Source organism: Leptonychotes weddellii, chromosome 1 (assembly GCF_054177405.1).
Source record: "Leptonychotes weddellii isolate Sample4059 chromosome 1, ASM5417740v2, whole genome shotgun sequence".
Lineage (NCBI taxonomy): Eukaryota > Metazoa > Chordata > Mammalia > Carnivora > Phocidae > Leptonychotes > Leptonychotes weddellii.
Window position 1 is genome coordinate 190,329,228 of NC_138369.1, and position 27,038 is coordinate 190,356,265.

At 43.1% G+C, this 27,038-nt stretch overlaps 1 protein-coding gene across 4 annotated transcripts in view; it reads right to left on the bottom strand.

Moving 5' to 3' along the window:
* Nucleotides 1-27,038, bottom strand: part of HSF2BP (heat shock transcription factor 2 binding protein) — an 82,249-nt gene that overhangs the window by 39,169 nt on the left and 16,042 nt on the right. For all 4 annotated transcript variants that reach the window (XM_081800756.1, XM_081800772.1, XM_081800762.1 and 1 more), the window contains 3 exons: nt 16,977-17,126; nt 15,148-15,280; nt 5,313-5,430 (listed from right to left, as the gene is read on the bottom strand). In XM_081800756.1, coding sequence (XP_081656882.1) covers nt 5,313-5,430; nt 15,148-15,280; nt 16,977-17,126 — 401 coding nt within the window. The remainder of the gene's footprint in view (nt 1-5,312; nt 5,431-15,147; nt 15,281-16,976; nt 17,127-27,038) is intronic.

Consider the following 27,038-nt stretch of genomic DNA (forward strand, 5'->3'; position numbering starts at 1 on the left):
GGGTGTTGAGGAGGGCACGTTCTGCATGGAGCACTGGGTGTTGTGCACGAACAATGAATCATGGAACACTTCATCTAGAACTAATGATGTAATGTATGGGGATTAACATAAGAATAAAAAAAAAATAAAAAAAACAAACAAACAAAAAAAAAGAAATGAAAAAAGGGACATCACTACAGATCCCATGGAAATTGAAAGGATAATAACCAAATACTAGGAACAACTCAATGTCCACAAATTGGATAACCTGGGTGAAATGGACCTGTTCCCTGAAAGACACAATCTGTCAAAACTCACACAAGAAGAAACAGATGATCTGTATAGGCCTTTATCTATTAAAGAAATTGAGTCAGTAATTAATAACCTTCCAAAACAGAAAACACCAGGCCCAGATGGGTTCACGGGTGAATTCTACCCAATATTTAAGGAAGAAATTATATTAATTCTCTACAATCTCTTTCAGAGGACAGAAGCAGAGAATATTTCCTAACTCATTCTATGAGAACAGCATTACCCAAATACCAAAACCAGATAAAGACAAGAAAACTATAGACCAATACCTCTCATGAACACAGATGCAAAAAACCTCAACAAAATATTAGCAAATTGAATCCAAAAATGCGTAAATAGAATTATACACCATGGCCAAGTGGCATTTATTCTAGGTATGCAAGGCTGGTTCAATACTTGAAAACCAATTAATGTAATCCATCACATCAATAGACTAAAAAGAAAAATCACAAAATCAGATCAATAGATTTAGAAAAAGCATTTGACAAAATCCAATATCCATTCATGATAAAAACTCTCAGTAAACTAGGAATAGTTTACTGGACAAACTTGACAAACTGGTTTCAGCTCAGGTCATGATTTCAAGTCATGATCGCAGGGTTGTGAGACTGAACCCTGCGTTGGCCTCCTTGCTGGGCATGGAGTCTGCCATGGAGAGGACAGGAGAAGACAGGAAAGACAGGGCAGGAAAGGACAAAAGATAGATTGGGGCGCCTGGGTGGCTCAGTTGGCTAAGCCTCCAACTCTTAGTTTCGGCTCAGGTCATGACCTCAGGGTCATGAGATTGAGTCCTGTGTGGAGCTCTGAGCTCAGCAGGGAGTCTGCCTCTTTCCCTTTTCCTCTCCCTCTGCCCCTCCCCCTGCTCACACACATACGTGCATGCACTCTCTCCCTCAAATAAATAAATCTTTTTTTAAAAAATGTATACAGATTGGGAAGGAAGAAATAAAACTGTCTTTGTCCACAGATGACATAATCATCTATGTAGAAAATCTAAAAGAATCAACCAAAAAAAACTCCTAGAACTAATAAGATTATAGCAAGTTTTCAGGATACCAGTAACCATACAAAAGTCAACTGCTTTCCTATATACCAACAATGTACAAGTAGAATTTGAGATTAAAAATGCAATACCATTCACATTAGCAAGCCCTAAAAATTAAATACTCAGGTATATATCTAACAAGATACGTATAAGATCTGTATGGAAAAAACTACACAACTCTGATGAACCAAAGAACTAAATAAATGGAAGATAGAAAGAAAGACAAGAAAGGAGAAAAAAGAAAGGAAGGGGAGGGGAGGGAAGGGAAGGGAGAAAGATAGATAGACTGGGGCTCCTGGGTGGCACAGCTGGTTCAGCGTTCAACTCTTGGGTTCAGCTCAGGTCATGATCTCAGGGTCGTGAGATCCAGCCCTGCATCAGGCTCTGAGCTCAGTGAGGAGTCTACTGGAGTAGACTCCCTCTCCCTCTGCCCCTCCATTCTCTCTCTCTCTCTCTCAAATAAATAAATAAATCTTAAAAAAAAAAAGAAAAGATAGATAGATTGATTCTACTTTCATGGATAGGAAGACTCAACATTGTCAAGATGTCAGCTCTTCCCAACTTGATCTGTAGATGCAATGCAATCCCAATCAAAATCCCAGCAAGTTATTTTGTGGATATTAGCAAACTGACTCTAAGGTTATACGGAGAGGCAAAAAGCCCAAAATAGCCAACACAGCACTGAAAAAGAACAAAGTTATAGGACCAACACTACCTGACTTCAAGACTCACCATAAAGCTACAGTGATCAAAACAGTGTGGTATTGGTGACAGAAAAGACAAATAGATCAATGGAACAGAACAGAGCTCAGTAATAGACCCACACAAATATAGTTAACGGATCCTTGACAAAGAAACAAAGGCAACACAAGGGAGCAAAGAGAGTCTCTTCAACAAGTGGCACTAGAACAACTGGACGTCCACACACACAAAAATGAATCTGGATACAAATCTTACATGCTTCATAAAAATTACCTCAAAGTGAATCACAGACCCAAATGTAAAATGCAAAACTATAAATCTCCCAGGGAATAACACAAGAGAACATCTATGACCCATACGGTGATGCCTGTTGTAGACACAACACCAAAGCTGTGAAAAAAATAATTGATAAGCTGGACTTCATTAAAATTAAAAACTTCTGTGAAAGACCATGTCCTTAGTTTCTTAGGAAACTAAGAAGTCAAGCTACAGACTGAGAGAAAATATTTGCAAAAGACACATCTGATAAAGGAATATTATCCAAAATATACAAAGAACTCTTAAAACTCAAAGCCATGAGAAGACATGGAGGGACCGTGAGTGTGGATCACTGAGTGACAGAGCCAGTCTGAGAGGGCAGCATTCTGTGTGATTCCAGCGACAGGACTCTCTGGCAAAGGCAGAACTGCGGAGACAGTAAAGGGTCCGTGGTTGCAGGGGCCGGGGGAGGAAAGAAGAACAGGTAGAATACGACACGTTTCTAGGGGAGTGAAAACACTCTGTATGTTACTGTACTGATGAATATATGTCATTATACATTGGTCCAAACCGACCGAATGTACAGCACTAAGATTAAATTCAGGTATACTATGGTCTTTGGATGATTATGATGTGTCAATGTAGGTTCATTGTTGGCAAAAAAAAAAATACCATCCTGGTGAGTGATGTTGATAGTGGAAAAGACTAGGCATGTGTGGGGGCAGAAGGTATGGAAAATCTCTGTATCTTCCTCCAAATTTTGCTGTGAAACCAAAACTGCTCTAAAAATTTAAGTCTTTTTTTTAAAAATCTCCATCTCTAGGTCTGAGGCACCCAAACTGCTGAAAATGAGTAGCCTTTGATCATAGAGGTGAAAAGGAAAGCAAAATCCCCAGGAAAGAGGCAAGTTACAGTCCAGAGAGAGAGGCCAAAAAGATAAGTTTACTTGCAGTACAAGAAAGGTCCTGGTTCCAGAGGACTCCAGGTTGGGAGTGAGCAGTGACGAAAAACATGACCAAGCGGCATGCAAATCAGAAGGCGGCCAGAGATTATGAAGTGAGAAGAGCCGCTTCGGGACGGTGCATGCTGAGATCCCAAGTGGGGTTTGAGGCGAACAGTCCATACGTGGGCTTTGCTCCCTGGCAGATGGAAAACTGCCAAGAAAGCAAGCAAACATCTCTGAATGCAAGTCTGCCCATCTCCCACTGCAGGACAAGGGCTGCCTAAGATGCAAAGGCACAGAGCTCCATGTGCTGGAACCACAGAGACTAGAAGAGATGCAGCCCCCACACAAAGCCTTGCCTCAGAAGTGGAGCAGGGGGCTAACTGGCCCCATAAACACTGACCTTGTACAGACCACAGATGCAAACAATGGTGTAGTATCCCAGAACACATAAAAAACAACAGCAAGTCGTGAAAAATACAACCCAACAGAAAACAGGCAACAGAAATGAACAGGTAATTCACAGGAAAAAAACCTGTTCTGAACCTGTGCAAAGAGTTTCAACCTCACTGGTAATATCCATCTCGAGACAGGCAGACAGATGTACAGAACACAAGCATTCTTTATAAGACAGTAACTAACAAGTACCCAGCACACGGCGGACAGTAAAGAGATCAGGCAGGTGACCTCACAAGGCTCTTCAGAACCCCTGGCCTCACACCAGGCTGTGCACATGTGAGTCCAATCACAAACAGCACATCCCAGCCTGAGGAGTAAATTGCCAGCGATGACCCAGGTGTCAGGCTGGCACGGGTGGCACCAGAGGCCAGTTCTGAAGCTGGAAGTGACCCTGAAAGCACGATACCCAAAAGGCTGGTCAGAGCTTGTGATCTGGACCCAACCAGGCTGACTGCCTGCTCAAACAAAAACATCAACACTCTCCACAGTTTCAACAAGACCCAGGGTCTCACAATATTCAGATGTCCACAATACAACCCAAAATTACTCAGCACATGAAGAAATGGGAAAAATCCCAACTCGCATGGGAAAAAACCACCAAGAAACACCAGACCAAGATGACAGAGACTTTAAAGAAGCTATTAGAAACAATGTTCCAAGGAGGAAAAGCACCCACCTAGAATGAACAGTGTGATAGGCAGAATCCTAAAATGGCCCAACATCTCCTGCCCTAGTCCCCAGGCTGGACACAACGTAACACCCTGGTCGTGGTCAGTTCTATGGCAGAGAGTCACTGCAAACGTAACTGACATGACTCCTCAGGTGACTCTGAGTTCATCAAAAGGAAGTTTATCCCGTGATGCCTAACTAAACCCATGAGCCCATCAAAAGCACAGCATTCTCTCTAGCTGGTAGCAGAAGAGGAAGTCCGAGAGCTCCCAAGTGTAAGAAGGATTCAGTGAGCTGCCAGAGCTCGAAGATGGGTGGCTCATATAATCAGAAATTCGGTCAGCCCCGCAAGCTAAAAAAGCCCCCATGTGATAGCCAGCGAGGAACAAGGGCCTAAGTCCTACAAGTGCAAGGAACTGGATTCGCCAGCAACCTGAACATTCCTAGAAGCACTCTTGCCCAGAGCCTCTGGAAAAGAGCCCAGCCTGAACAACACCTTGGTTTTGGCCAGAGATCCTAGTCAGAGACCTGGGCAAGCCATCTCAGACTTCTAACCTACAGAAGCATGAAGGATGTGTTGTTTTAACCACGAGACTTGTTACCCAGTAGAAACCCAATACAGATTTGGGTCCCTGGCAGTGGGACACTGCTGTAACAAATGAATACAGGTTCATTTCGAGGTAATTAATATAAACTGAAGTGTCACATAATAGCATCTGGGACTCACTGATTGCTCTAAGGTGAGAACATTGTTTTCGTTTCTTATGATTTTTCTAAAAGAGTACTGAATAAAGAGTGCATCCCTTAATTCTCCAGGCAATGTGTTTCTTCTATTTTTTTAGAACTATTGCCAAGTTAACTGCGTTTACTTGAAAAAGAAGCCCAATCAGCAAATTCTAACTATTAACTAAATAAACATGAGCTTTTTAACATCGTCCACCGTACACTTTGAGTTTGGTACACTGTCCTGGCTTCAGGTCCCCCAGAAGCTGCAGTATGGTGTCCAGCAGCACCCGACTTGAGTTAACCAAGAACTCGCGACCACACGCTATGGCAGCAACATCTGCAACAGAAAGACAGAACAGAGCATCAGAATCATGGTTACTTCAGAGTCTGGAAAAGCCACCCCGAGACAGAGCATTTTTTGCTATTTTTTCCTGAACAGACCTAATGAAAACACAGACTAGCCCACGAGGTGCTACCAAACAGCACCATCCAGGAGCTGACAGCCCAGAAAGAGTAACTGACAACCACAGCGGTTATTAAGGTGATGAGTAATGTCCTCTGTGATTAGCAGATGCCTCGGGAGCGGAACAGAGCATGGAATCTAAGTGCGTCTGCAACCGGACCACAGCATGCTCCAGAATACCGGATTACACAGCTCTGGGCAGTCAGGGCTCAAACTGAAGGTGGATGTGTATTACTTTATCTGGGACCAAAGACACTAAAATCCACTTTCAGTCCTGGGAGTGAAATCCTAATGACTTTGAACCACAATAGCAAACTGAAATCATGAGATCAAGAAAGAATATGAACACCATCCTGAGAAAGGCTCTTTTTCTAAATTTTACATCCTATTGTGGGTCGGCAAGTATCATGTTTCTTCATGCCTGAGGCCCTGCAAAACCAGCATGGAGATCAAGCCAGGTAATTCCCGGGGCTCCGTCTGGCATTCCAAGGCCGCAGCTCGTACTGGTTCTGTCAGCAGCACTGGACACCCATCAGGTTACATCTGTGCTCCCAGGGTACTTAGCGTGCGTTGGTGGGACCCTTCTTTAGCGCTCCTAACTCAAAGGCACAGGCCCAACTGGAAGAGAAGCAGGGCAGCAGCCATGTCCTCCCCCCTCCGAGGGGTGTGCTTCCAGTAATTCACAGGTAGACGCGTCTCACATGTGATCCTCATAAATAGCCTTTACTAGTTTAAGGAACTTTTCTTCTATTTTCAGTTTGCTGTTAATTATCAAGAATGGAGGATGAATTTTATCACTTATTTCTTCTGCCTTTGATTAATCTGATGGCAGAATATAAATTTTTTTTTTTAAGATTTTATTTATTTGAGAGAGAGAGAATGAGAGACAGAGAGCACGAGAGGGAAGAGGGTCAGAGGGAGAAGCAGACCCCCCGCCGAGCAGGGAGCCCGATGTGGGACTCGATCCCGGGACTCCAGGATCATGGCCTGAGCCGAAGGCAGTTGCTTAACCAACTGAGCCACCCAGGCGCCCCAGAATATAAAATTTTATCTATGCTACCAGATCAACTTTATGGAATCAATCCTGGACATTCCTATTTATTTTTGTCTATCTGGACTGAGAAGAATCAAGAGAGGGATATTAAAAGTCTCTTAAACCTAACAGATTTTTTTTTTCCCACTTCTGCTTGCCTTTCCAGCAAGTTTCACCTCATAAATTGATGCAGTGTTATCTGGTATATAATTTCACTTTACTGAAGACGGGACCCTTCACTGACATGAACTTGCCTTCTTTGTTCAATGAATTTGAACCTGACAATTATATTTTCTAGTATATGACATACTCTAATTTTAGTAAAGAAACATTTGCGGGGAAACTGAACCTTCAAGCATTTGGCAGCATAAACTCATAGAAAGTCATTTTAAGGTTGTTTTTCAGAGGAAAGCCTTCTTTGAGCAACTATAGCTGACCACCTCCTGGAAACCCCACAGAAAAACTTACATCTAGCTACATCCTTCAGTAGCCAGTTTCCAGAGATGACTTGCCCACAGACCATGCCTCCAACATGCAAACCCTGAATTGTCCCTGCCCTGTGACTCGTGTAACTAGCAGAATGCAGCAGAACTAACACTGTGTGACTTTCAAGGCTTCTACCTTGGTCTCTTGCCACCTTCTCTAGAAGCCCAGAGTCACTAAGAAAGAACTCTAACTATGCTGAGGCTGCCATGATGCAAAGACCATAGAAAGAGGGCACAGTGAGAAGCCCTGAGACTACATGAGGAGAGCGGCCCCCACAAGCCCCCCACTGTTCCATCGCTCCATGCTTTGAGCGGCCCCAGCTGAGGCCCCATACACGGCAGAGGGGCAGCAAATCACCCCTGCCAAGCCCTGAGCAAACTGCAGGCTCATAAGCAAAGTAAATGTGCTTGTTTAAAGACCTGAAGTTTCAGGTGGTTTGTTATAAGCAACAGAGAACAGGACATCACTAAGGTATCACCGAAGAAAGTGTTACAGAGCAAAACATCATCCAACAAAGCACAACAAATCCCATACCATGTATCCAGTACTGGAATAGCAAACACCAATCCTGTACTTCACTGAGTATCAATAACTAAAGAGCAAACTACCAAGTAAAATAAGTATGAATTAATTCCTACACATGGCCCCAGTATTCGTCAATCTGTTTGGGATGCTTATGAGGCAACTCCAAGACTACAAAGGATTGCTAGTGTAATTTTCTGTTAAAATGTACTTATATTTTATAGGTTTATTTTTCTTTAAAATTATTTACAATTATTTCTATAAGTTACCATAGTAATTACATAATTTAAGAAATTAATCTGGTGTCAGTTATGGATGCTGATAAAAATACAAAGAGTTGAGGGATGCCTGGCTGGCTCAGTCAGAGGAGGATGCGATTCTTGATCTCAGGGTCATGAGTTCAAGCCCCAGGCTGGGTGTAGAGATTACTTAAAAAAAATCTTGGTGTGCCTGGGTGGCTCAGTCAGTTAAGTGTCTGCCTTTTGCTCAGGTCATGATCCTGGGGTCCTGGGATCAAGCTCCGTGCTGGGCTCCCTGCTCAGCGGGGAGCCTGCTTCTCCCTCTCCCTCTGCCCCTCCACCCTGCTTCTGTTCTCTCTCTCTCATGCTGTCTCTCTCTCTCAATAAAATCTTTTTTTAAAAGTCTTAAATACATATATACAAAGAGTTGAGATGTGTTATGTCTGATATTTTTGCTTTAGGTTGTAATAATTTTGTCTTATTTTCATCAATAGAAATAATAACAAGGTACTAGCATAATGACAGACATATAGATCAATGGTAGAATTGAGAATCCAGAAATAAGCCCTCATATTATTTTCCTCAACTGATTTTCAAGAAGGCTGTCAAAATAATTGAATGGAGAAAGGACAAATGAATAATCTTTTTAACAAATGGTGCTGGAACAACTGGATATTCCCATGCAAACAAATAAAGTCGAACCTCTGACAACAAATATAAAAATTAACTCAAAATGGACCAAAGACTTAAATGTCCAGCTAAAACTATAAAAGTCTTAGAAGAAAACGTAGGGATAAATCTTCATGACCTTGGATTAGACAATGGTTTCTCAGATGTGACACCAAAAACACAAGCAACTAAAGATAAAAAAACTGGATATCATCAAAATTTAAAACTTCTGTACTTCAAAGGATGCTATCAAGAAAGTAATAAGGCAAGTGACAGAATGAGAGAAAAATTTTATAAATCACATATCTGATAAGGGACTGGTATCTGGAATATACAAAAAAAACTCTTACAAATTTCAAAATGGGCAAAAGTGTTGAATAAACATTTCCCCAAGGAAGACATACAGATGGCCAATAAGTACATGAAAAGATGCTCAACATTATCAGCCAGCAGGGAAATGCACATCAAAACCACAGTTAGATCCCACTTCACGCCCACTAGGATGGCCACAATCAGAAAGTTAATTAAAAAATACTGATGAGTATCTGGAGCAACTGAAGCCCTCAGGCATTGCTGGTAGGACTGGAAAATGGCCTGACAGCCCCTCAGATGGTTAAAACCATATGATCATGTGACCCAGCAATTCTACCCCTAGAAATGAAAACACATGTCCTCACCAAAACTTGTACACAAATGTTCACAGCATCATTATTCATAATAACAAAAAAGTAGAAACAACCCAACATCCATCAACTGATAATGAATAAATGTGGTATGGCCGTACACTGAATATCACCCTGTCATACAAAGGAATGATGTGGACAGACCTCGAAAACACGACACTAAGTGAAAGAAGCCTGGCACAAAGGACCACATACGCTATGATTCTACCATATGAAATGTCAAGAATAGGCAAATCCAGAGATAGAAAGCAGATCAGTGGTTGCCTAGAGCTTGGGGAATGGCAGTATTGGGGAGTGATGGCTAAGGTTAGGGGGATTTCTTCCTTTCTTCTCAGGGTGATGAAAATGATTCAAAATGAACTGTGGAAATGGAGGCACAACCACATGAAGCCATCAAAGTGTATACTTTAAATTGGCAATTTGTAGAGTATATTATTATATCTCAGAAAAGCTGTTTAAAAATAAATTTAAAATAAATTTAAAATAAATTTAAAATAGGGGCGCCTGGGTGGCTCAGTCATTAACCGTCTGCCTTCGGCTCGGGTCATGATCCCAGGGTCCTGGGATCGAGCCCCGCATCGGGCTACCTGCTCAGCCAGGAAGCCTGCTTCTCCCTCTCCCACTCCCCCTGCTGGTGTTCCCTCTCTCGCTGTGTCTCTCTCTGTGAAATAAATAAATAAAATCTTAAAAAAAAAAAAAAAAGAAAGAAATCCAAACTGTGCTGAAGAGGTCAACCTGCATGGATGGGTTGGGAGATAAAATTCAGGGGCGCCTGGGTGGCTCAGTCGTTAAGCATCTGCCTTCGGCTCAGGCCCTGATCCCAGGGTCCTGGGATCGAGTCCCGCATCGGGCTCCCTGCTCGGCAGGGAGTCTGCTTCTCCCTCTCCCACTCCCCCTGCTTGTGTTCCCTCTCTTGCTGTGTCTCTCTCTGTCAAATAAATAAAATCTTTTTTTAAAAATTAATTAATTAATTAAAAATAACAGTAACAACAGAGATACAATTTTCATGTTTGATACATTACTTAGTCTCAGCTGCTCATCTTGGACCTGTTCTTTTATATAAACCTCTTATCTGCAGTACTAACACTGTACCATATTTTTTTTAAGAAACATAAGCAAGTTACCTCTAATTTTAATATTGTGACCTTTGTTTTATTGTTTGTTTTTTGTTTCTTTGCATTTGCTGTAGTAGTTTCTTATCAAGTCAATTATTCAGCTGTCAGGGGTGAGGGAGAGAGCCAAGGGCCATGGGCAGTCTCAATGTGAAAACTCTGCCTCTGTACGCTTTTCATGGAAACCCCCCTCGGAGCTGAGAGGATGCCCAGTCCCACTGGGAAGTGGCCCCCAGAACTCAGTTTTGCTCGTAGTTTGGGTGATCTGATTTTTGTGGGACTACAGAAGGATGACTTGTAGAAATCCCAGAGAATTCTCCCATACACAAATTATAGCTGATCGGAATATTAATTTGTCCAACTATGTATGATTCAAGAAATTACCAAGAATGAACTATGTCCCAAAATCTCTATGGGGAAAAGATTCTATGGACAGAGTCCAATAACTAGACCAAAAGCCAAAAGAGTTCTGCTAAATCTTTACTTAATTTCTTGATGCCCTCTTGAGCTGAAGCCTCAGAAGGCCACAGGCCAACTGTGACCAGCTTCACAGAAAAAGGACTAGTCATTCCTTGTACCAGTCCCTGCAATCCCCTAGTGTCACCTGTTTTTTAAAAAGCCTAATGGTCGGGGCGCCTGGGTGGCTCAGTCGTTAAGCGTCTGCCTTCAGCTCAGGTCATGATCCCAGGGTCCTGGGATCGAGCCCCACATCGGGCTCCCTGCTCGGCGGGAAGCCTGCTTCTCCTTCTCCCCCTCCCCCTGCTTGTGTTCCCTATCTCGCTATGTCTCTCTCTGTCAAATAAATAAATAAAATCTTTAAAAAATAAATAAAAAAAAAAGCCTAATGGTCAAGGATATGGCTTCATCCAAGATCTGTGAACAAGTAACAAAACAATTATACCCCATTTTGCTGTACTGCCCAACCATATGCCACCCACCCTCTCTTTGTCCCTTCTGAAGCCAAATTCTTTTTTTTTTTTTAAGATTTTATTTATTTGTTTGCCAGAGAGAGAGAGAGAGCAAGTGAGCACAAGCAGGGGGAGCGGCAGGCAGAGGGAGAAGCAGGCTTCCTGCTGAGTAAGGAGCCCGATGTGGGACTCGATACCAGAACCCTGAGATCATGACCTGAGCTGAAGCCAGACGTTTAACAAACTGAGCCACACAGGCATCCTTTTTTTTTTAGATGAAGCCAAATTCTTTACAGGAACAGATTAATGCTCAGGTTTCTTTAGTGTCCCATTCTATAAAGTTGGCCAATTTACTTGCCTTCACCTAGAAAAACCAACAATTCACCTAGAAAGTTATATCCCCAGGGATTCACTGAAGTTCCACACTTCTCTCAAATTTTAATCCCAGATCTTAAGGATACTTGGGTGAAGTCTTTGTTGGGGATCCCCCTGATCCAACATGTACATTAACTGCCTCTTATGTTCCATTAATCTGGAAAACTCCAAGGTTGACTATAATTATTTCCTCACTGAGCAAGATGAAAAGGGACATGAGCATCTAAGGAAACGCTCCAATTCCACAAAACAGCATTTCTTTATCTAGGCCATACTCCGTCAACTGAAGGAAAGCTATTATCTAAGGAAAGATTACAAAATATCCAAAATTATCCAAGACTAATCACTAAAAGACAATTAAGAAAATTTCTATGACTAACTAGATATTGTAGATAATACATACCAAATTCTCCTGAATTAGCAAGACATCTGTGTGACTGAACTAAATCAAGTATGTCAGAACCATGCCCATGGAACACAGAAACAAAAAATGCCTTCAATGATCCTGAAATATCTTTCAACAATTACCTCTCATATCCCAGAGTATCGTAAATCTGTCTATGTACATGAAAGGTTAAGGTCATGATCTAGGGCAGTGGTTCTCAAAGTGGCAGAGAAAGGTGATTTTGCGCCTAGGAGATACTCGGCAATATCTGGAGACATTTTTGATTGTCACACTTCGGGGGCTACTACAGGCCTCTCTAATGGGTAGAGTCTAGGCATGCTGCTAACCTCCTACAACACAAAGGAAGGCTCCCACAACAGAAAATTCTAGTGCTGAGATTGAAAAGTGATGCTCTAGGAATGTTACCTCAACAACAAGGCATGCATCAAAGACCCACCTCCTCTCAGAGCCTGTCCCTTGACCCAGGGGGCAAGGCTTACTGCCTACTTATCTCAGAGCAACTGCCACTCAGCCAAATCCAACAGTCTTCAGGCCTGAACTAGGATCACCTTTTAGCCTTATGGCATCACACGCAGTATCATCCCAAACACTAACTAGAAATACCAGCACTTTTCTTCTAGTCAGTTAACTAATCATGAAACAGTGCTCCTTCCTCCTTTTCATAAGTTAGTATGTCAACGGAACACCCTCAACCCAGCCCCTTATTACACTTGTCTGATGACAGAGAGCCTCCTAGTTATCTCTGTAGTTCAAGAAGTGTCCATGCCAGAAGAGAATTTAGGAAGGACACTCCTGCCCAGAGCCTGCCTTAGTGCTGCTTGTTGCTCGGTCTTACCTCACTAGGGAAAAGGAGCAATTCTGGGCTGCTTATGAAGTCACCTGGGTCATGGTTTGAGAGTGTCTTTCTTCTTCTAGTGCATCCAGTTACACGGCTCCATTATCTGTTGCCTGAGTCTTAAATGCTTCTGTTTGGCTACTGTCCTGACAGTAAATTCAATAAATGATTCAGACACAGAACCAGGACAAAATGATGGTGATCGGTGCTCAAACTGGAGATCAGCTCTTTACAAGCCAACCTCGCCTTTAAGGACATCCAACAACAGTGGTGAGGATCTAGGCAGTCCCTGATGATCTCTCCTAGAGCTCAACCACCTCCAACAACACCAAAGATACATACCCACACACACACACAGAAAAAGATGGACTGTCCTGAAGACACAGGAAAAAGTAGCCATCAGAGTGTAAAATGGCACAGCTGCTGGGGAAAATGGTCTGGCAGTTTCTTAGAAAGTGAAGCACAGAACTATCCTATGACTCAGCAATTCCACTCCTAGGTGTATGCCCAAGAGAACCAAAAACATGCATTCACACAGAAACTTCTACATGAATGTTCACAGCAGCAAGACCTGTAATAGCCAAAGAGTGGAAACCACCCAAGTGCTATCATGGACTCTTCCCTGCATACTCGGACTAGCAGACAGAAGACCACACACAGGTCAAGGGACAGAACTGGCACCTTCCCCTTCCACAGGCACAACCACTCAAGCCTAGGGTTAGCACAGACCTCAGTCACCACGTGGGGTCTGAGACACTCCTCAGGAGATGAAACCAAGGGTCACGGACACAAGAACACAGGGCTGGTCAGAGGCAGAAGCTGAACTGGCCACTGGGCCTCAACTCCCAGCCCATCTCTTTCCCACATTGCTTGCCTGCGGTAGTGCGAGTATGTGGGAGGACAGGGACAAGTAGAAGAATGGAGAAGTGATGGTCATGGACACAAGGGTGCTCTGCTATCAAGTCTCGGGAGCTCTTACATCCATGACATGGGTGAGTTTACTGTATGTAAATTTTAATTTTTTGTAAGTTTTTATTTCAATTCCAGGTAGCTAACATACAGTGTAATATTAGTTTCAGGTGTGCAATGTAGTGATTGGACTTCCATACATCACCCGGTGCTCATCAGGACAAGTGCACTCCTCACTCCCCACCCCCTATTTCCTCTATCCCCCGGCCCACCTCCCCCTCTGGTGACCACCAGTGTAGTGTGTTGTCTAGAGTTAAGAGTCTGTTCCTTGGTTTCTCTCTCTCTCTCTCTTTTTCCCCTTTTCTTGTTTGTTTTGTTTCTTAAATTCCACATATGAGTGAGATCATACGGTATTTTCTTTCTCTGACTTACCTCACTTTGCATGCCTTCTGTTTAAAAAAAGACCTTAAAACAATTTAAAAAGTGGAGCAATGCAAGCCCCCTCCACCTGAAGGCGCCCTGTCGGAAGCGTGCCATGCGATCCTGGAAAAGGGCCAGGCTAAACCAGGACTGGCCCAGACACTGTCACAGTCTCAATATCCACCTCAAAGAAGTATCATCAATTTTTAAGGGATTATGAAGAAAATGTCTACACAGGTTCTACCTTATTAGGATTTCAGTAAATGAAGGATAATGCCATGAGGAAAAATAAGATTTTCTCTCTCTTTAATAGCAGAGAATTACCCTAAGAGTGGCATAGGACAGAGCAGAAAGGAAAGAGCAATGGGAAAGAGCAAATATATAAAGAGTAAATCTAACAGTCATGGCAACAGATCTAACTATTTCACTGACATCAGAACAATAATACTAGTAACTACCACCTCCCACTATACTAAGATAGGATTTATTAATTATCTAGCTACTTGCCTTATTCGTTACAGCAGTTTTGCCATAGAATTCTATCCTAGAAAAACTGTAATCTTTGGGAGACAATTTAGGGTTTTGGAATTATTTAATTATTGTACCAAAACAATAGCAAGAGCTTCGCTTATGCTTAAGGCTTCTACTTCAGCTAGATGTTCGTAAAATGATTCCTAATAACAAGTAGCTAAACTTAGTTTTGTTTTGACTTCCTTCCACGCACAGAACTGAACAGAACATGCAAACCCATCCTGTTTCCTAGATCAGTCTTCTTACTGACCGACGTTTATCAGATTCGCCTGGGGGGGGGGGCGGTGCCCCACAACACCCACACCTGGTACCTATCCCAGGCCCACCAGATCAGGTTCTCTAGGGTAAGAACCACAGGACATTGAAAAAGTTCCAGGAGACGTTGCTGCATACACACCCCTGGCTGTAATCACCACTCCAGAGACATGGCTAACAGTCACTGCGTCTCAAAAGAATGACTTACTTGTTACGATCCCAGCCAAAGCAAACACAAACTGATTTTCATCGGAATCAAGCTCCTTGACATCCCCATCCAGTGACTTCACAAAACTCTCCATTGTTTGACCAGTGATGTTGAAAAACTTCAAAGCTTTATCCTGAAAGTTTAGAAAGGAAAGTATCACAGCCCTGCACAAACACTGGTACAAAACATTACAAGAGTACAAAGGCACAAAAGGAAGAGTCTGTGTTAATGACAGAAGCAGTATTCAAAAGTCTGCTCCTTCATTCCAAGTTCCCATATGGAAAAGAACAGAAAAAGGAGATCTGGAATCTGTAGAAAAATTACCCTGCAGACTGATGGAAGAAGCAAAATAAAATATATGTGAGGGAACAGCATGAGTTTACAGTGGTGGCAGTATGAGGATGGGTTCATCCAAAATCCACTAGGAATATGCTAGAAAAATACGTTCTCTGTTGGTTCCAGGCATGAAGCCACAGGTTTCAACCATTGGAGAATGGAGTTTCAAACAAAATCTTAACAGAAACCTCAACATGTCAAGAGACGAAGGCAGTGAGCAGGCTTGCTGGGCACTTTAAATCTTCATTACTCAGCAGAAGTCCCTCCAAGCACACAGAACTTTTGAAACGCTTCCCGGGGTGCTAGGGTTCTAAGGGATAGCTTCAAAGCCGACACATTTACCAACGGCACAAGGCAACTTCACGGGCTGATAGAATGTTCTGAGCCTGGGTTGTGGGGATGATTACACAACTCTGGAAATGAGCTAAAACCACTAAAATTGTACACTCACAAATGGGTAAATTTTATGTGTAAATTACATGTAAATAAAGCTCAATAAATGTTAAAATACAATTAATCTCCACTAAAGTCACACACAATTTTTGTTTCTCCAAGTCATAAGTAATGGATTGCTGGCCTCCTGTCGAACCTCCCCCGTATCTGTACTCCCATTCACAAGCACACCCTCCTCCTAGAGTGCAGCCACAGGCCCCTGGCACCACACCTGCCTTCCCTGCCCCTCACAGCAGGGCGCTGCTTGAGCCCTGAGCCACCAGAACGGCCTGCCAGTTAGTCTTCCTGTCTCGTTCCCACACCCACCCTGCTCCTATCCACCCTCATTCACAGTCAGGACAATCTTCCCGAAGTCTCTCGCCCCACCATTCTTTTACTCAAAACCCTCAGGAATCCAGTCTTACCACCCTACTGGGTAAAATCAGCAACCTGGCTTCTGAGGCCTCCCAAAATCACATTGCATCCTACCTCCGCAGGGTTATCTCCCCATGACTTTACCGCACTGACCCTCTACTCTGTGTCCACTGACCCACGCATGGCCCCCAACACTAACTTCAGGCTTCTCAGCCCATGCCTCTGATGATGCCATTCCTCTCCCCTCCCCATTGTCTGCCCTTGCCACCTACTCGAGTTCATCAAAGCCCATGTCAAACCTCTCTTCCTCTGGGAAGTTTTCTGAGTGTGTGGGAGTGTGTGTGTGTACTACTAAAGTACATAAATACATAAATAACATGCAACTTTCAACAAATCAAATATTGCGTTACTCATGGGATAACCTACAGAGAAGCACTTAAACTCTGTTAAATGTGTGTAGATGTCAAGGAACTGAAGTGGTACTACCCCACAAACACCACACAGACTCATTCCGCACCCCTAGAGCACCGGCTTACACCAGGCCCTACACACTGCTGGGCCGGCACTACTGGATGAATGAACACAAGATGTGGACTTCATCTGTACGCTCCTTAGTACACACTGTACCCTCCGGGTTCCATCAACACCGATGGACAATACCCAGGGAGCCCAGTGGTCATGCTTACTCCTCCCAGAATGGCTTTGACGACGTCCTCACTGCTGGAGACGCCCCACAAAAGGGTGCAGGCCGCTGCTCCCATTTCCGTACAGTATTCTGCCTGCTGCAGGAGTTGCTGCTTTGCTTCATTCAGCTGCTGTCGAAGAGCGAGTTTCTCCTAAAATCAAAACAGAATAAAATCAGCAAAATGAATAGCATTCAACCTTGAAATACCTCTATTGTGTTTCTCATTCAAAGATTTAAAAAAAAAAAAAAAAAAGCACAAATAATTACAGAAAACAGTTGGCAAATGAAAACCGGTCCTTAGACAGCCATAATCTCTAACTTAAAAACTTCAGAGGAAAAATAACACTCTCAAAAAAGAACATGCTGCTGTATTAGAGCACAAGTATTGCCAAAGATTTGAATTCATCTTGAATTCAAAATGAAGGTACCTCAGGTCCCAAGTGGCTATTCCCAGAATCAACACTGATGGGGAACCTAAACAAAGTAACAACTGAACCCAGCAGTCCACAGAGCACCATTTCTAGTAGAAGAGCCTGACCCCCGCCCCCGCCCCCACCCCAGATGGCTCCCTCCACTGGAAAGACACCAGATGACACAGCTAAGCCTGGCTAGGACAGATGGGGCAGAGACAGAGAGAAGTGGGAAGGAGGGCCTCCCAGGCATGCCGCACATGGCGAGCTGAGTGCCAGTGTGACAGAAAGAAAGGGACGGAGGTCAGTGGGGATTCTGAAGAATACCGCTGGAAAATCTCAGCCAGGGCTCTTAACAGTGAATTGTCCTCCTGATAGTCCCTTAGACCACACAAACAAGCCTAAAGGCTCGTTTCAGGTGGCTCTTGGGTAGTATGGGGCTTTCTGACCTCCCCCAACCTCCACCACTGGTTGCACTATTGTTGTTACCTGAAGTTCCCTCAAAAGGTGAGAGCATTTCCTTACTTAAAAGAGATAAACTTAAGAAATATAGAAACCTGGTGGCTCAGTCGGTTGAGCATCTGACTCTTGATTTTGGCTCAGGTTGTGATCTCAGGGTGGTCGGATCGAGCCTTGTGTCAGGCTCCATGCTCAGCTGGGGGTCTGCTTCCCTCTCCCTCTGCCCCTCTCCCCATTTGCATGCACACGCACTCTCTCTCAAATAAATAAATCTTTTTTAAAAAGTTAAAGTATTCTAGGGGCGCCTGGGTGGCTCAATTGTTAAGCTTCTGCCTTCAGCTCAGGTCATGATCTCAGGGTCCTGGGATCGAGCCCCGCATCGGGCTCCCTGGTCCGTGGAAAGCCTGCTTCTCCCTCTCCCACTCCCCTTGCTTGTGTTCCCTCTCTCGCTATGTCTCTGTCAAAATAAAAATAAATTTTAAAAAAATCTTAAAAAAAAAGTTAAAGTATTCTAGATGTTTTAGGTTTTTCTTTTAGAGAGGTGAGTGCAGGACAGTTAGAGGGGGAAGAAAAGGAAGCAATGGGCCACAAATCAAACTTGACCTAGGGTGGCCCATTCACATCTACCGGGGATGATGTATTTGGTATGCAGAGTTCCATACACATTCAGACATATATTCACACTCGTTTTAGGAGAAAAGATGGTCACTGAACCTATGACACATGCTAATACTGCCTTAGGTGATTACAAACTCTGGTTTCATCCTAATAGTAGTCTGGATTCCTAGTTCTGTTCTTCAGGGGTCTGTAGCCGAACCCACTCAAGTCAGGGGGACATGTGCAAACCTACATCAAACACTTCCTTTCCAAACTCTAGCCTTCCTCACAGTTGAAGCAGTCTGTATTCCAATTAGTCTGTTTATGATGGTTCTTTGACAAGATCACACAAAAACTGCTGAGAATGACCAGACAGGATGGTCTTCACTGCAGTCATATTTGGTGGCTTCAGGCAGATATGCCCTGACAAAGGAATGCACGTATAGTACAATAATATCAAGAAAAACTCAACAAAAGTAATTCCATTCACAATAATATCAAAAATAAGAAAAAGAAAAAACTTAAGAAAAGTAGTTTTTAAGTCCTGTATAGTAAAAACTACAAAGCGTTGCTTGGAAAAAGTACAGAAGATGTCAATCAATGGAAAGACATACCATGTTCATGGACTGGAAGACTAATATAGGTAAGATGATAATCTCCCCAAACTGACCTACAGATTCAATGTCTATCAAATCCCTGTCAAAATTTCAGCAGGCTTGTTTGTACAAACAGATAATCTAATTTTAAAATGCATAAGGAAATGCAAAAAAAAAGTCTGAAAAAGAAAACCAAGGTTGATGAGAACTAACACCGCCTGATTTCAAAAACAAAAAACAAAAACCTATTATAAAGCTATAGATATCAAACCAGTGTGGTATTAGTATAAGGACAGACATATAGATCAATGAAACATTAACACTTATGGCAATTGATTTTAACAGAAGTGCCAAGGCAATTCAATGGAAAAAGTATAGTCTCTTTAACAAATTGATGCTAAAACAAATAGATAGATATTCATATGCAAAATAATAATAATAACTCAAAATGAATCACAGACCTAAATGTAAAATCTCTAGGAAAAAACCTCTGTGGCCTTGGGTTAGGCAAATATTTCTTAGATATCATAACAAAATCATAATCCATTAAAAAATAATAAATTGAACTTCATCAACATTTAAAACTTTTACTCCTCAAAAGATACCATCAAGAAAGTACAAAGACAAGTGATAGACTAAAATAAATTATTTCCTTTTTTTAAAAAGATTTTATTTATTTATTTTGAGAGAGAGAGAGCGCGTGTGAGAGAAGAGAGAGCACAAGCAGAGAGGAGGAGCAGAGACAGAGGGAGAAGCAGGTTCCCCATTGAGCAAGAAGCCCAATGTGGGACTTGATCCCAGATCCCTGGAATCATGACCTGAGCCAAAGGCAGACACTTAACTGACTGAACCAGCTGGGTGCCCCAAGAGACTCTTAACCATAGGAAACAAACTGAGGGTTGCTGGAGGGGTAAGGGGTGGGGGGATGGGGTAACTGGGTCATGGGCATTAAGGAGGGCACATGATGTAATGAGCACTGGGTGTTATTACAACTGATGAATCACTGAACTCTACCTCTGAAACTAATAATATACTATATGTTAACTACACTGAATTTAAATTTAAAAAAAAGATGATGTTGGTTGGGAAAAAAATAGGCAAAAGTTGTACACCAGAAACTTATGTAACATTGTGTGTCAACTTTGTTTCAATAACAAAAACATAATTTAGGCAAAAGATGTAAACAGACATTTATCCAAAAAATATATGAATGACATGAAAAGATGTTCAACATGAGGGTAATGGAAATTAAAACCACAATGAGATACCATTACACACTCACTAAAACGGCTATAACTCAAAGTACTAACAATACCAAGTGTTCACAAGAATATGGAAAAGTAGGACTTCACATATTGCTGGGTGGAATGCAGAACGGCACACTCACTCTTGGTAAACAGTGTGGCAGTTTCTCACAAAGTTAACCGTATACTCACCATATGACCCAACAATTTCACTCCCAGGTAACCCCCAAGAAAAACTAAAATATATGTCCACACAAACACTTGTACATGAATGTTCATAGCAGTATTATTCATAAGAGTCAAAAATCGGAAGTTACTAAATGTCTATCAACTGGTGAAAAGATAAAGAAAATGCGGTACAATAGAAAGGAACAACAATTGACACGTGCTAACATAAACGAACTTCCAAAGCATTACACCAAACATAAAAGACTATATTCTATTTCTGTATTTCTATAAAATATTCAGAAAAGGTAAATCTATAGAGACAGCAGATCTATGGTTGCCTAGGGCTGAGCAAGGGAGCAAGGACTAACTACAAACAAGTATGTGATAGAAATGTTCTAAAAACTGGACAAAATCCAGCACTCACTCGTGATAAAAATTCTCAGCAAACTAGCAATAGAAGGGAACTTCCTCAACTTGATAAAAAGCATCTACAAAACACTGCAGCTAAAATCATATTTACGTCTATAATGGGGAAGGCTACAAACAAATGGGGGCGGGGGTACATGGGAAATCTCTGTATTTTCCACTCAAATTTTGCTGTGAATGCAATGGAATATTACTCAGCCACAAAAAAAAAAAAACCCCAAAATCTTGCCATTTGCAATGACATGGATGGAGCTACAGAGTATTATGCTAAGCGAAATAAGTCAGTCAGAGAAAGACAAATACCATATGATCTCACTCATACATGGAATATAAGAAACAAAACAAAGGTGGGGGGGAAGGTGAGAGAGAGGCAAACCAAGAAACAGACTCAATTCTTGAGAACACATTGATGGTGACTGGAGGGGAGGTGGGCAGGGGGATGGGGAGTCAGGCGGGCACTTGTCCTGGTGAACACCGGGTGCTGTACGGAAGTGTTGAATCACTATATTGTTCATCTGAAACTAACATTACACTGTATGTAACTAACTGGAATTTAAATAAAAACTAAAAAAAACCCAAGGCCTATTTTTTTTTTTTAAATCATACTTACTGGTGAGAGATTGCTTTCCCCCGAGGTCAGGAACAAGGCAAGATTGTCTGCTCTTGCCACTCTTATTTAACCCAGTGGCAGAAGTTCCAGACAGTGTAATAACACAAAAGAGACAAAGGCAGAGAGAGTAGAAGGAAGAACTAGAACTGTCCCTATTGGTGGATGACATGATTGTCTATATAAGATCTCAAGGAATCTAAAAAAAATTCCCAGACTTCATAAGTGAGTTCAGCCAGATCACAAGTTACAAGATCAACACACAAAAAGCAATCACACTGCTATATGCTAACAACAAAAAAGTGAAAACTAAAATTTAAAACACAACACCATTTAAAATTGTTCCAAAGAAAACGAAATGCCAGACACCTGGGTGGCTCAGTCAGTTAAGCATCTGCCTTCAGCTCAGGTCATAATCCCAGGGTCCTGGGATCGAGCCCTGCATTGGGCTCCCTGTTCCTCGGGGAGTCTGCTCTCCCTCTCCCTCTTCCTGCTGCTCCCCCTGTTTGTGCTCTGTCACTCGCTCACTCTCTCTCAAATAAAATGTAGAAAGGAAGGAAGGAAGGAAGGAAAGAAAGAAAAGAAAAAGAAAAAGAAATGCATCCTGGCTGCTGGCCCCTTGTCTCCTGTGGCCAGTCTGCAGACCGCTCTGAGTCAGTGCTACAGGCCTATGCCTTGCCAAGACTCACCACTGTCTGCCCAGGTCGGCCCCGCGATGCTGGTGGACCTCAGCAAGTAGTCTGGGCCCCTCAGCCTGCAGGAAGTCGACAAGTGGCCACAGCATCCACTGCAGGTCAAATACACCAGGGCGGAGGTCGACGAGCTGGGCAAAGTGCTGATGCCCCCCAGGTTAAGAACCAGCCCCCCTGTATTGCACGGGATGGCCTTGATCCAGGTAAACACTACACCTTGGTCATGACAGACCGAGATGCTCCCAGCAGGAAGAACCTCAAATACAGGCAATGGCACCATTTTCTAGTGGTCAACATGAAGGGCAAGGACATCAGCAGTGGCTGATTTCTCTGCGATTACATGGGATCTGGGCCTCCCAAGGCCTTCACTTTTACATCTGGCTGGTTTACAAGCAGGATGGGCCACTGAAGTGTGACAAGGCCATTCTCAGCAACCAATCTGGAGACCACTGTGGTAAATTCAAAGTGGCATCTTCCCATAAAAACTATGAGCGTAGGGGCGCCTGGGTGGCTCAGTTGGTTAAGTGACCGCCTTCAGCTCGGGTCGTGATCCCAGGGTTCTGGGATCGAGCCCCGCAGCGGGCTCCCTGCTCAGCCGGAAGCCTGCTTCTTCCTCTCCCACTCCCCCTGCTTGTGTTCCCTCTCACGCTGTCTCTCTCTCTCTCTCCCTGTCAAATAAATAAATAAATAAAATCTTAAAAAAAAAAACAAAACTATGAGTGTGGGCCCCTGGCGGCCGGCACGTGTTCCCGGGTTGAATAGGACAACTATGTGCCCAACTCTGTGAGCAGCTGTCTGGAAGTGAAGAAAAGACAGGAGCCCTACATCGGGCTCTCTGCTCAGCGGGAAGCCTCCTTCTCCTCTCCCACTCCCCCTGCTTGTGTTCCCTCTCTCGCTGTGTCTCTGTCAAATAAATAAATAAAATCTTTAAAAAAAAAAAGAAAAAGAAAAGACAAGACAGGAGATGGGAACGTCTTGGAGATGCTCAGCAGTGCTCTCAAGCTCAGTGATACCGGTAGATTTCTCCCCTTCCCCAGTCCCATTCTCACAGATAGTGCTTTAGGGGGACCTTTCCTTCTGCTTATCCTTTGTAATTCGACCCGATCACACCCGTTATGTTCTGATCAAATCTGAACTCTGTTTTGGAGGACATGTTGGTACTAGGATGGGCTCATAAAATTGTCAGCATAAGAAGAGCAACCCAGAATTTAAAGAAGAAAAAATTCAAGTGAAAAGATCAGGTCTACAGTAATAGAGCAGAGCATCAAAGAATCTGTAAGAGAGGTTTAAAAAAAACAGATTCATTGCCTCTGTCTTGGTGAGTCTGAGTCTGCAATTGTGCATAATGGCATCTTCTGGGTCACATCTTCATGACAGTGTCTCTCACACCACTAGTCCCCAGTATGTTACGTCTGGGACTGGTTCCTGGGGGTCAGTGTCTCTGGTTCCTTTAAAGAGCAGTACTGGAAACAGCAATAGGGAGAGTCACTTTGTGGTTCTGTGCAGTCGTCTAGATGAGCTGGGGGCTGGGTGAGAGGTGGTGAGAAATCCCCAAGTCTGCACTATTAAACTGATCACTCTTCACTGGTAGAAGAAAAGCCAGTCTGGAGTTCCAGAATGCTGTATTAACTCTGCTACTTGCTTAGAGTTGAATAAAAATAAAAACGTTCTGTGGAACCAAAAAAAGAAAGAAAGAAAACGAAAGGCTTAAGTAAAAATCTAACAAAATGTGGATAGGTTCTGTGTGCTGAAAATTACGAACTGTTGATAAAGGAGATTAAAGACAACGTAAAGAAGTGGAAAGACATGCTTTATGTTTATGGACTGCAAGATTCGACATAGACAAGATTGCAGTTCTCCCAAAACTGACATACAGGCATGACGCAATTCCCACCAAAATCCCAGCATGAATGTTTATAGATACCGATAAGCTTATTATAAAATGTATATGGAAAAGTAAAGGGCCTGTCTAGACAATTTGGGGGAAGAAAAATTCGATGGGAAGAATCGCTTTACCCAATGCTGAGGCTCACTACGTGGCCACAGTAACAGCGCTAGTGAGCTCTGGCAGAACAGATCGACAGGCCAGAGCGAAGAACCCAGAACACACCTGGCAAATGTGCCCAACTGGTCACTCACAGAGGCAAAAAGCAGGTCCACAGAGTAAACATCATCTCTCCCACAAAGCGCAAGAGCAACTGGACCCCCCCCAAAAAAAATAAACGTCAACTGAAATTCATACCTTATACAAAACCTAACTCAAAACGGATCAAGAATTTAAATATAACATATAAAAATATTAGAAAAAAGAAAATCTTGGGGACCCAGGGTTATGAGGAAAGTTCTTACAGCACTAAACGCACAATCATGGAAGAAAAAAGTCAACAAACTGGACCTCAGCAGACTGAACACACGTGCTCTGCGAAAGACCGCATGAAGAAGATGAAGCGACACGCTCCAGCCTGGCAGGAACTCTTTGCAAACCACGTGTCCAGTAAAGGACTTCTATCTAGCATACATCAAGAACTCTCTCAACTCAACAGGAAAAAAAATAATCCCATTAGAAAGTGGGCAAAAGACATGAGCAGATCTTTCACAGGAGAGGATACACAGACAACAAATGAGCATGTTAAGAGATCTCAACATGACTGGCCAGGAGAGAAATGCAAAGTCAGGCCACCTCACGTCTGCTAGAACGGCTGAAATAAAACCAGTGATAACACCAGATGCCAGGTAGGATGTAGAAGAAATGAATCACTCATAGATTGCTGGAAGGAATGTAAAATGGGGCAGCCACTCCGCAAAACAACTTGGCAATTTCTTACAAAACCAAACATGCAGGGGCACCTGGGGCTCGGTCGGTTGGGCCGCTGACTCTTAGTTTTGACTCAGTTCATGATCTCAGGGTCGTGGGATCTAGCCCCCTGTCGGGCTCCTCACTCAGCAGGGAGTCTGCTGGAGATTCTCTCTCTCTCCCTCTGCCCCTCCCCCCACTCATCACCCCTCCCCTTTCTAAAATAAATCAACCTTAAAAAAAAAAAACAAAACTGAACATGCATTAGCATGCAACCCAGAGACTGCACTCTTGGGCATTTACCCAAAGAAATGAAAACATACAATCACACAAAAACCTATGCACGGATGTTCACTGTACCTCTATTCATAATAGTGAAAAACTGGAAACAGCCCAAATGTCCTTCGATGGGAGGTAAGTTAAATAACTGTGATACTTCCATGCTATGGAATACTATACAGCAATAAAAAGGAACAGACTACTGATTCAAGCAAGAATTTGGATGAATCTGAGTGAAAAAAGTCACTTTCATGACATTCTTGAAATAAAATTATAGAGATCAACGTGTGGCAACTATGTGTCGGTGGTTGCCAGGAGGAAAGCGCAGGGAACAGGGCAGGTGTGGCTGCGGCACGGAGTACGAAAGGATCTCTATGCTGATAGGAGAGTTTGGTATGTTGAATATAGTGGTGGTTACATGAATCTATACGTGTGATAAAATTGCACAGCACTAGGGTGCCCGGGGGATCAGTCGGTTCACTGTCCAACTCGTGAAGCTCAGGTCCTGATCTCTGGGTCATGGGATCGGCCCCGAGTCAGGCTCCACGCTCAGCCGGGAGTCTGCTCGTCCCTCTCCCTCTGCTCCTCCCCCGGCATGCTCTCTCTCTCAAATAAATAAAATCTTTTTTAAAAAACCGCACAGAACTAGTCACACACACACACACGAGTGCGTGCAGCACCGCTGACCTACAAACACACCCCGTGGGTTGTCCGGGTGCTGGTCCCCAGGCTCTCGCCGTGCACTGCAGTGAGGCCAGACGCTACCCCAGGGCAAACCGGATACAGGCACAGGGGACGTCCCTGGATTTTTCTGTATCTTCCTGTGCATCCACAATTCTTTCTAAAAACTTTTAACCAAAAGCAAAATGGACTGCGGTGAAAGTGGTATAACTGCATATAGTTACTAAAAATGAACAAACTTTACTTTTACAACAGATTACTCTGTCATGCAAAATATATCTCAATAGAGCTGCTTTTAAAAAAGAAACAATAATTGAGTCCTGACATGTTTACGTATTTAAAGTGAATACTCACACCTGACAGAGTATCAAGCACCAGACTTTCAGGATTCCTTCAAAACCCTCTGTAGTTCATCTCTGATTTTAACTGAAATATACTATCAGCTCATTTTTCTTTAAAAAGTTTCCTGAAATGGGCGCCTGGGTGGCTCAGTTGGTTAAGCGACTGCCTTAGGCTCAGGTCATGATCCTGGAGTCCCGGGATCGAGTCCCGCATCGGGCTCCCTGCTCAGCAGGGAGTCTGCTTCTCCCTCTCCCGCTCCCCCCTCTTGTGCTCTTTCTCTCTCTCACTCTCTCTCTCAAATAAATAAATAAAATCTTAAAAAAAAAAAAAGTTTCCTGAAATAATATATATACAATGGTTGCAACAACTTCCCTTTTATTATCACAACACATCCTAACTTTTCTAATGCTTTCCTAACACATCAAATACACAGAGAAGCAGACATGGGCAGTCCCCTGCAAGTGAGTTAGCTAACTGTGAATGGTGCGGAGTTAACTCTGAAAACACATGGAGAAGACAAAGGCCGAGGTCAGCAGCTGAAGCCCTGTCAGAGGGCACCGCTGAACTTGCACAGAAAACAACATATACCAGCTGCTGTTACTAGTACTGCTCTTGCTTTACTATTTATTTTTTTTTATTTTTTTATTTTTTTAAAGATTTTATTTATTTATTTGACAGAGAGAGACACAGCAAGAAAGAGAGAGAGCACAAGCAGGGGGAGTGGGAGAGGGAGAAGCAGGCTTCCCGCTGAGCAGGGAGCCCGATGCG